This window comes from Oncorhynchus gorbuscha, linkage group LG22 (genome assembly GCF_021184085.1).
Source record: "Oncorhynchus gorbuscha isolate QuinsamMale2020 ecotype Even-year linkage group LG22, OgorEven_v1.0, whole genome shotgun sequence".
In the NCBI taxonomy this organism is placed as follows: Eukaryota; Metazoa; Chordata; class Actinopteri; order Salmoniformes; family Salmonidae; genus Oncorhynchus; species Oncorhynchus gorbuscha.
The window spans coordinates 33,033,723-33,045,050 of NC_060194.1; the positions used below are offsets into that span (position 1 = coordinate 33,033,723).

At 42.5% G+C, this 11,328-nt stretch overlaps 1 protein-coding gene across 1 annotated transcript; it reads right to left on the reverse strand.

Annotated features, from left to right (window-relative positions):
* Positions 1-8,533: 8,533 nt before the first annotated feature.
* Positions 8,534-11,113, reverse strand: LOC124009208. Its single transcript, XM_046320768.1, has 11 exons — positions 10,957-11,113; positions 10,613-10,797; positions 10,429-10,532; positions 10,060-10,151; positions 9,720-9,900; positions 9,468-9,573; positions 9,300-9,388; positions 9,137-9,228; positions 8,907-9,014; positions 8,747-8,788; positions 8,534-8,664 (listed from the first exon to the last, which is right to left on the reverse strand). Exons 1-10 carry the CDS (start codon positions 11,081-11,083, stop codon positions 8,772-8,774), a joined length of 1,101 nt encoding a protein of 366 aa, XP_046176724.1. The 5' UTR covers positions 11,084-11,113; the 3' UTR covers positions 8,534-8,664; positions 8,747-8,771.
* Between the last annotated feature and the right edge of the window lie 215 nt (positions 11,114-11,328).

The window sequence follows — 11,328 nt, forward strand, 5'->3', positions numbered from 1 at the left end:
GTCCTCCTCACTGTATCTAGGCTCAGACTTCGGACAGTTTTTCTTCCAGTGACCTGACTCAAATAATGACCAACACAGACCCTCCCTTCTACAGTGTGCAAGTGTAGAGTGGTTTGAACCGTTACACACCTTGCAATATTTCCTGTAAGAGTACCCTTGGTTAAGTGGGTGCTGCGGTCTTACTGTTGTCTGAGTGTTCTGCGATCAAGTAAGCTTATCAAGGTTTGCATGCAGTTTCCTTCAGTTTGCTTAGAGCAGTGGTCACCAAACTACGGCCCGCGGGCCGGATACGGCCCATCAGCACATTTGGCCCGGCCCTCTGAACAATACCAGAGACGCTATCGAATTTTTTTCCTATTTGGCCTCCAGAAAAAAAATCCTAGGCCCGGCCCTGTCAAAGAGAGAACGGAATAATGGCGAAAAGGTTAGGTAAGAGAAAATTTGATTCAGAATGCAGGGTATTTAACCTGCAGTGGACAAACGACGATTATTTTTTTGTTCAATGCAAAGAAAAGGCTGTTTGTCTCATCTGTCAAGAGACGGTGGCGGTATTCAAAGAATACAATCTTCGCCGACACTATGAATCCCGTCACAAAGACAAGTACGATAGCTTGCAAGGCCAAATACGAGCAGACAAACTCTCAAAGCTAAAAAGTGGACTACTATCTCAGCAGAATACATTTGTACGCCAAGCTCAGCTGAACCAGGCATCCGTTCGGGCCAGCTTTCGGGTTGCTAAACTGATAGCAAGAAGCGGTAAGCCTTTCACTGACGGAGAGTTTGTTAAGAAATGTATGGATGCTGTCGTGGAGGAGGTGTGTCCCGAGAAGAAAGATGCATTTAATGCCGTAAGTCTGTCGGCGAGTACAATCACCAGACGCGTTGAAGAAATCGGGAGTAATGTATATGCCCAGCTGCAGCAGAAGACGAAAGAATTTGACTTTTTTTCATTAGCACTTGATGAGAGCACGGACGTGCAAGACTCCAGCGCAACTGCTCATTTTTATTCGTGGAGTTAGCGCAAACTTTGAGATATGCGAGGAGCTGGCAGCCCTCCAAAGTCTCAAAGGGACTACAACGGGAGAGGATATTTTTGACAAAGTGTGCCAAACCATGGAGAAGTTGGACCTGGACTGGTCAAAGCTAGCTAGCATCACGACTGACGGGGCTCCTAGCATGGTGGGCGAAACTCGCGGTCTAATAGGACGCATGAACCGGGAGTTGGAAAAAAGGGGTCTCACCGCCCCGCTACGAGTCCACTGCCTAATTCACTAGCAAGCACTGTGCTGCAAAGTGTTGACGTGGGATTCTGTAATGAAGGTTGTGGTGTCGTGCATAAACTTCATCAGAGCAAAGGGACTTAAACACAGGCAGTTCCAAGAATTCCTGTCTGAACTGGAGTCTACGCACGGAGATGTGCTGTACTACACAGAGGTCCGATGGCTGAGCCGGGGCAGAGTTTTGAGGCGTTTTTACGAGCTGCTACCGAAATTAACGCATTTCTTCATTTAAAAGACAAAACGGTCCCAGAGCTGATCGACCCAGAATGGAAATGGCACCTCGCATTTTTAACAGACGTGACAGAAATACTTAACAGCCTTAACTTGCAGCTACAAGGCGAGGGGAAACTCATTTGCGACATGTATTCACACATAAAAGCATTTGAGGTGAAATTAGCGCTGCTTTTGGAACAAGTGAAAAAGCGCAACTTTGTCCATCTTCCTGCTACCCAAAACCTGTCGACTGAGAACCCAGCGGTCCCGTTCCCAGCTGAAAAGTGCGTGGAAGCACTGGAAATGCTGAAGGCGGAGTTCGGTGTGCGATTCAGTGAAAGAAATCCGTCTTTTTCAGAACCCCTTTGTTGCCGACATTGATGAAGCCCAGCCTTCATATCAGTTTGAGTTGGCTGTTACAGAACTGTGATGTTCTGAAAGACGCATTCAAGCCCAACAGTCTCATTGACTTCTATGCCGCCCTCCCAAACGACACATATCCAAACATCAAAAAACACGCAATGAAAATGTCCACAGTTTTTGGCAGCACGTATATCTGCGAGAAAACCTTTTCTCGCATGAAACTGCTGAAAACCCCGATGAGATCAAGATTGACAGATGAACATTTGCATCAGTGCTTGAGACTGGCTGTAACTAGAATGGAACCTGATATTCAACTTCTCACCAGCCAGATGCAGGCCCACAGTTCACACTGATGAACATACATAGGTAAGCTCACTTTTCTGACTTGAATGAGTCATTCTGAGCATAAACAAATATAATCATAATAAAATCTACTGGGATAAAATCCATCTTTACAACCATACTGGTAGTGAAATGTATTGTGCGGTGTAGGTGCTGTATCACTTAGTTCAGTTTCTCAACCTGCTTCTTTTGTGGTTTTCACAGGGAAGTTGATGAGAGAGAGCTGCAAACAGCGGTGTCTACAAGCCTACTGGAACCTACAAAAGGATTATAAGGAAGGAACACAAGAAATTTAAGAGACTGCTCATATGTGTCAGAGAGATTCTGCTCTGACAACTGAGCTGAACTTTTATCTGTTAAGATTGTGCATGGCACGACAGAAAGTTAATGTTCCATGGCTTTTTTTTCTATGAAGAACCCAGAGAGAGTTATTTAGTTATTATTTATTTCCTGTTTTTTTCTGTGAAGAACTCAGAGAGGGTTATTTAGTTATTATTTATTTCATTAATAGTGTTATTATTTGTTTCCTGACTTTTTTTCTGTAAAGAACCTGGAAAGGGTTATTTGGTTATGTGTGGCTTTCTGGAAAACAATACATTTTTTAAGCTCCCCTACGATCGTCACACTTTTTCTGTTACAAACTGACACCGGCCCCCCATCAGAGAAGGGAAAAGTTATGTGGCCCTCACAGGAAAAAGTTTGGGGACCCCTGGCTTAGAGGGTGTGACAATTACCTCACTCTGGTTAGGAGACACTGGACAAGATGTCACTTCATCTTCAAGTACATGTGTGACCACCTGTCTCACAGCAGCAGGGTGCTTTGACCTGGTCAACATTTGGGCTTTCATTTCAGACTGATACTCATCTAGACGTTCTTGTATCTCAGCTGCGGTCCACCTATCGGCTTTTTAAAACTTTAAAACCGCAGAAAGAGAAGGATCTGGGCAGTGTTTCGAAAAACATCATCATTACCTCTCGGCTGGAGTCCTCGGTGCTCCGACCCTGCCTCCCCAAACACTCGTCGGCCACATCTACTGCCTTGTTCAACCGGATCCAGTACTCCATGGCATTTTCTCCTAGTACTGGCAAAGTGTTATAAAAATCGTCAAGAGGCATGGATGAATATGTCAACTCACTGAAATGTTGTTTCAGTATATCTATTATCACTTTGGGGTTCTCGTGAGGTTTCAGAGATGTATTGCTGCTGAGTGTTATCTTTATGATGTCTCTAGCGCTCCCCATAAGTTTGGACATGATCTCCTGTGACTGTTCTATGACCGGCAAGCCCCTCTTTCTCAGGGAGACGTCCATGAGTTCCTCCCATTCATGTACTGAGTACTTGTCAGACCCATCCCCTCTGAAACATAGAGGCTCTCTCACGTCAGACTGCATGACCAAGTTCATACCGGATAAATTAAGGGAGGGTGTGTCAGTGAATGTCTGGCCTGCACTGGAGCTCTGAGCCTGTCCTCCTTCTTCTCACCTTCCATCCTAATTTGAGATGATATAGACTGTCCTATCTGGTTGGCTAGTTGTGTGATAAGATTTCCAAAGTCAGGACTGGCCACCTGGTGACCAAGCTGGTGTTGATCAACGGCGATTCACAATGATCCACGTTGATCCGGGCCACGGCACCAATGTAACCGGTTCTGCACCGGTACCTTTCTGCGTTGGGTTCTGGTAAGGTGTAGGTGGAAGATAAGGCTTTGGACACAATTCAGCCAGTTGTCTCTCTTTTAATGACTGCATGGAATGGATACAAATACAAGGCAAAAGTTACTGCTGCAGTCTGGACTCCATACAAGTATATTTGCCTCTCCTCATCACGCTCTGAGCAAACTGAGGAGTAAGAGCGTGGCTCCCGTTGATGACATCACAGCATTAACACAATTTAGAAATGAAATACAATAAAAATAATTCACTCTTGAAAGTAATGTAATACATCTTAAAATAACCTTTGAATAATACATTAAAATAAATAAGAGGGATTTTTGGTGAGATATATCAAGTACATTTTACAACTGTTACACAGGAAATCAATCACTGATCTGGAAATCATTAGTATGAACTCATTCCAGGCTTGCAATTAATTATCAGATACTTATGCTGCGTTTGTAACCAAGTGGGAGATTTGAATTTACCAGTAGTGAAGTCGTAACTAGTTGCATGCATTCCCGTGCTTTGAACTCGTTGAGAAACGCCAAGCTGCATGAACAATAAAGTAAAAGTACAGCTATCATGCTTGTAAACAAACTACAGTGTTCAAAAACCATATTAATAGATTGCTTTTTTATAAATAATGTTTTGTTGTTGCATTTAACTGAAAAAAAAATGCAATTATTGAGGTCATTTTCGTAGTAGATGACATCAGAGGTCAGCATGTGGGATCTCAGGATGATAGACAAGTTTCCCACTAGTAATTACCAGTTGGAGGGCCATTCAAGTGGATTTTTCCCAGTCATATATGGTGAATTACCACTTGGTTACTGAACACAGCATTAGGTTGCGATCCCTTGCTCAGACAGTACATTGATCAACCAATGAGTGTGTCAGGAACCAGATTGCTATAACATATGTGGTTAGCTGATATTTTGTTGTAAGATCTGGCATGCCTCAACAAAGCCTGGTCAGAGGAACACACCCTTAATCTTGTGCCAGTTTTATTTGCAGGACAAGGATTGTCCAGACTTTCAAGAATGCCTGAATTGCTTTGGCTTGCTTTTATGGTTGACTGGGTGGATGCAAGCTTCACCATTCAATTATTTCAGATCTAGAGGAGTGCAATTATAATATGGCATGAGACAATTATTGCATTCTGTCCATGCTGGCTTTCGAGGGCTACCTGAGACATGAAACAGATAGCCTGTATGCACTGCCACCTGTCTCAAATGTATTAATTCACATTTGTCCTAAATGGGTAATAAAAACACTTCAACCACTTAATTTATATTTAACACTGGGTTTTAGCCATTTTTGTTGTTGATTTGACGAGACATACGAGACAAGAAATGAAAGCGCATCGCAGCAGGCGATTCAATTGTCGGGACAATTTTTTTATGCCAACTTTCTAAATTTACATTTTTTTTAAAACAAAAAATCACTGGAAAAGTAATGGAATAGCTCGTGATATCATGGAAGGAAGAAAGCAATACTGCATTTCCAGAGAATTTGAACAGGTACAGAAAGAGACTTAAGCTTGTTTGGAATTGGAACTTTCCCATTTCTTATTCATCGCTTAGAAGTGTTGTAAATTTACCATCAAATCAACTGGGATATAGGGTACTATTGGGCGAGACGCACCCTGGGGTAAGGCGTGCCCTGCCCCCTGAAAATCTCACAACAACAACAAATGTCCTCTATTTCAACATTTTTGAAGTCATGCCATCAAAAATTTTGAGTGAAATGTATTTAATTATTTATCATTTAGAAAAAGTTGTATATATAATCCAATGAAGTTAGATACATTTTGTTTTTTGATATATACATGTAAGGAAGCCTTAAGATAAATCATCCATTTGTTTAGAGGGAAACATTTGGATTTTATTAGTAAAGTGGTAATATGTTAGGTTAGTATGTTGAGGGCAGGAATCCGTCTGCCACACCAATGCGGCAAGATATCTCTTTATTGATCATTTGTATCTAGCTGTAATTTAGGCACTGACTAGCCAAGTTAGCTAGCTAGCAACCTAACGAGCAGAACGTTTAGTTTTAGTTTAGTTTATTTTATTTTTACAGGGACAGTGCACATTAATCAACGTTTCAGTAAAAGTGCCGGTTTTAGCCAGCCGGCTAATTTTCAACCGCAGTCCCTGGGCAGGTTATTAAAAACAATTACAATATAGACAATAGCACCATAGAACAAGCAAGACATAGCAACATAGGACAAGCAAGACATAGCATACAGACAGAGCAACATAGGACAAGCAAGACGTAGCAGACAGAGCAACACAGAACAAAAAGCAGCAAGACAAAATTCATAAAAGCAACAAAGTGTTTCCACACCTCACAAGCTACAGACAACAGACAACATGGAAAGCGGCAACACACAGCTAGGGACCATGTTCACAAATCTGATTGACCTTTAGCCATGTCCTCAAGCATTTTGTGAAAGTGTGATATGTGGTGCAGTTATGTGTGTCTGATGGCAGTGTATTCCAGACATGGGAAGCTCTCACAGAGAATGCAGATTTACTAAAGGTGCTTTTCCTTAGGGGAACTATACAGTCACCTCTCATGGCAGACCTTGTGGATCTGCTGCCATATGTCTGGGTTTTCTGTTTATCAAAAATATTGAGTCTGAGGTGAATTAAATGCATGCCAGCTAGTTAGCATAACATGTCTGTTATCATAGTCAGATAATCCCCCAGTTATCAGGATTAGGGGCGGAATTAGAATAGGAGCCAGGGTTAGGATTAGAATAAGGTTTGGGGTTAGGATAAAAACATATGCTAAATGGCATACGAATAGGGTTTACGGTTAGGCTAGGTTCAGAATAGGAATTAGGTTACGGGTCAGTTGACCTGGCGGAGAGGATGGGAATCCAAAACACATTGAATAAGGAAAGGCAGTTGGCAGGCATAGACTGGTTTTAACAGTTTTATGAAGCAGCACCCAGGATTATCCATCCGTATATCCCACAAGCAACCAGTCTGGCTCGAGCTGTAGGCTTCACACCCACCATGACCTCTACCCCTGCCACATCAACCACCAACACAACTTCCACCTGTTGTGTCAGAATCCAAATTCTTTAGGTAACATTAATAAATAAGATGTTTTATCAATTTTCATAAGTATGCTTATGTGGGGAAAGTTACTTGTGCCCCAGAGGGAGGTCAGGCTTGTCTTATGGGAATGTGTCTGTAACTATTACATGTCCCCTCTGAGGTTGTCCTTATCTTGATTTAGTGTAAAGCCTAGGAGGCTCACTGTCTTTTCTGATCTTGTCCAGGAGGGGGTGTATTTGAGATGGGAGTATCTCAAATTGACAAATGCCATTGGATGAGGTAATGTTTTGGTCCTAAGTGGTACCAAGAAGTGGAGAACTTTGTTTAGGAGACCAAACTGAACAATAATTTATAGCTAATGCTGTCTGGCTATGGGATACTCCTCTCTCAAGTAAAGTCTTCCTTTGTAATGTTCCTAAAAATCTGTTATTTGTCATGTGAGCTGAGAGGAGTGTGTCTTCACTATAAATGATACTAAGAATTGTTTTTTAAGCACTCAGAATTAATTTATAGACACTGAATTGATCTGAGAGTCACAGGGCTATGGTGAAGCTCAATTATGGACTTTATGATATAATAACTGGCTTGCTCTCATGATTTGGTAATACAGGAAATTTCCACGACACACCCCACAGGTCTCCAGTGACCTTCCTCCAAATATTGGTAAGGGAAACGTCAGCACACATTTAACTAGGCAAGTAAAGAACACTTATTTAAAGTGACCGCCTACCCCGGCCAAACCCTAACAAGTGCACCGCCCTACAGGACTCCCAATCACGCCCAGTCAATTCAGGGTCTATAGTTACGCCTCCAGCACTGAAATGCAGTGCCTTAGACCTCTGCGCCACTCGGGAGCCCATCATTATTGAACCAATAGTCATGAGTTCCTGTTCAAAAGTACCAGGTCTACAAACAGCAGCCATATTGGAGTCACCCCCCAGGCCAAGGAAAAGGCCAAGTCAGCTACAGTCGACATCTTCACCCCACAAGAGGTTCCTGGAGGACAACGCAAAGAAATCATTTTAAAAAGGGAGAAAGAAACCTGACGCTTGGTCTGTAATGAGTTCTGTTACCAGATACAGTGCAAGTACTGGGCTCGTGAGCTATGATGAAATTTAACTGGGGTGGGATTCATTTGTGACCTGTCAGAGGGGAAATGCCAGTGTTATGAAATGTTTAATCAGTTATATGTCAATGAATGTGCCAAAAACAGTTTGCTCTTGAACTGCTGGGATTTTCAATCTATGCGAATGATAGTCTAGTTAAACTGTTAGAAAGGTAGACATTTGCCAGTGAGGTATGAAAGACACTGAAACCAAGATAATCTTTGGGGTATATTCCCCTGATGGGCACTCTCCTAAAAAAACACACACATTTAAACTAAAGCCATTTTCCTGAATTGTTACCTAAGCATGGCCATCAGCCACCTACAATCCCTAAACTTGGCTTGTCAATTTCATCTTGGGGTGGGCTACTGCTGAAAAAGTATCTTACAACCAGATGGTCACCTCTTGGCTATTTTGTGTAGATACCGGCTCCGCACTACTGGATTTAGGGTACATCTCATCAGGATCATAGCATTTTGACAACCATTAGAAACAAACACCATTGTAAAGTAGTCATTTTATTGAAACATGCTCAAGTCAAAGGACTTCATATCCATACTGGGGATAGTAGAAAGTGATGCACCCTTCAGGCCACCTACAATTAGATGGCTGTAGAGACAGAAAAGACAGCCATCCCTGTAACAGGTTGAAGAATTGTTAGTAACATGCATCTCATTGCCGTTGGGGGATTTTACAGTAAAATAACCAGCACACACACCTGACAAGCAAAGTGTTCCAGACCATTACACCGACCAGTCAACTGAATACAGAACACAATGACAGATGAGTAGGTTACAGGTTCAAGTTCATTTGGCATCAAAGCTGATACAATTAAAAGCCAAGTGTAAACTATAGTCTTCAATGCCAAAATCACCAACCTTGTTCTACAGTAGGATATTTTACAAATTCACTGGGGATCCGGGTTTCAGAGTTTTCCACTATTGTGAGCGGTCCAAGAACAGAGTTTTGAACCAGGCCCTGGGGTTCTGAGAAAAATATATATATAAATTACTTCAAGCTGCAGTCCCATCAGAACTCAAGAGTGATCAGCTCAAATGAATATGGAACTACAGTTTAGTCAGGCTTGAAATGAAGTGCCTCAAAATACCTGAATCCACACCCCTCTTCAACCGAGGCTTGCAACTCGAGTCACAGCACTTGCAGAGGTCACTTTGAGACGGGTCGTCCAGCAGCTCCCATCTATGAATAAAAAAAGTTGGCTGTTGCATTGGCACTAACGTCATTATGGTCGTTATGTGACCAATACTTACTCTCCAGTCTCTTTAATGTAGTGGCAGGCCTTCTTTTCTATATCAAAAACCTCAGGGTCCCATGCAACAAGCTTACAATGAATATACACCTGGGGTGAAATAAGAGAACAGTCAAGAGCTACAGTATGAAAACAACCCAGTCATACCGAGAACTTGTGGTCCACTCACTTCCTCGCCTAAGGCAAACTTGAAGGACTGCAGGTAAAGCAGAATAGCAGACGAGTGGTACCTAGGCAGGAACCTGGAGTTCCCAGTCTTCCCATCTGCAAGGCAACTGAAAATGCATTGTGCAATGAGCAGACAAACAGAACTTCCATCCAGCAAATAAGCTAACTTTAAAATGTATTCAATACTTTAGCGCTAGGCAGTCAAAAACCAAAACGTGCACCCTACATGGCCATAGCCAGGTCTGGTACATACCCCTTGTTGGTGATGATGGGGTACACCAGGCTCGCAGACTGCAGTTCTGGTGTTGTGGCCGCCACACACTCCTCCAAGAGCAGCAGCAAGGGCTGATGGTCCTTCTGATCCACTGCTGCCCAGATGGGGATGAAAGAGCCCAGGGGAAACAGGCTGCTCTTAGCCAGACCAGTAAGGTCTTCTACATGCAACAGAGAGGGGAAGGGGCACAATGCTCATACGTACTGTACAGCCACAGGTTTCAACTAGCTTTGGGCAGTGTCCTCTGCTAGGAATTTCTTTACCAGTTAAGTTGACTGAACATATTCTTACACTAATTGATGTTGTATGAGTCACTCACCATTGAGGAGTGCCATGTGGAAAACCAATCCTCCATGACCCTCAGCACTACCATAGGCAGGGATAAGGAATGGGGGAATCCATCCCTCAGGTCTACATACAAGGGGGAATGTTTAGTTTAATAATGAAGGTGGCAAAGGCTTAGGAAGATTTGATTCCAACACCATAGCTAGAGTACACTACACCCAATAGAGCCCTAAAACTCAACTCAGTTCCACTGCATTTAAAAAAAAATCTTTCCCCTCTAATTAGGGACTGATTTAGACCTGGGACACCAGGTGTGTGCAATTAATGATAAAGTAGAACCGAAAGACAGCAGGGGCCAGACCTCTTAGGGTAAGAGTTGAGTACCCCTGGCATAGATGGTTACCTTATGTAAACACACTTAATATGGTGACTAATAGCAGCAGGTTTGGGCTTTCGGTTAGGTCTGTAAGTCAGGCTGGTTGAATAGATGTGTTTTTTGCCAGTCACCTGGGGAATAGAAGGAGAAGCATTATTCGTCGCAGGATCCAAAATGGCATACATTGGGTCAAGAGTTAGACAAGAGTTACCCGTTTCTTGATGGCACAGCCATTGAGGTTGTAGTGGAATGTCGCCATCCCTTCTCCCGTGGGAAGAACAGAAAATGTGGACGGAACACAGTGTCCAAGGAAAAGACGGGCAGCATGTTCAACCAACTCTGGACTGACCTTCCATGTCACTTTAATGGAGTGTTTCTCACAATCCACATTAAAATCTAAAAATATAAATTTGATAATGTCATCATTCACATCTCAAGAGCCAACACCACAACTTGGCTAGTCTGTTAGGCGGCCAGCATGAGATAAGTAGCCTATTCAAGTTAACATGGTATCAGCGCTACATAATCATATTATGCGTTCATTATTAGACGTACCTTCATTGGCAGCGCTTGCTGCTACGACAGCCAAAAGAATTGCACATTGCCAAAGGAGAGACATGACTGAATGATCTAGGAGTGCCCACAAACTAGAAATATTTATGGACCAATTGATCCTAATCATTTTAATTCTGAACACCTGTGAAAGGTCAAGGAGCGATAATTATAGACCTAAAAACATACCAACATCATCAGTTTTGGTATTTCCTGGTCTGAAAACATCCTTGAATTTGTATGGGTTTTAAAAGTAAAAATTGTAATAGTTACATATTTTCCCCATAAAGTAGTCTGCAAAGCGGAACCTATGTCTCACAAAACACAAAATGAGGGATTTTCGGTGAAATACATCAATTATATTTTACAACTGTG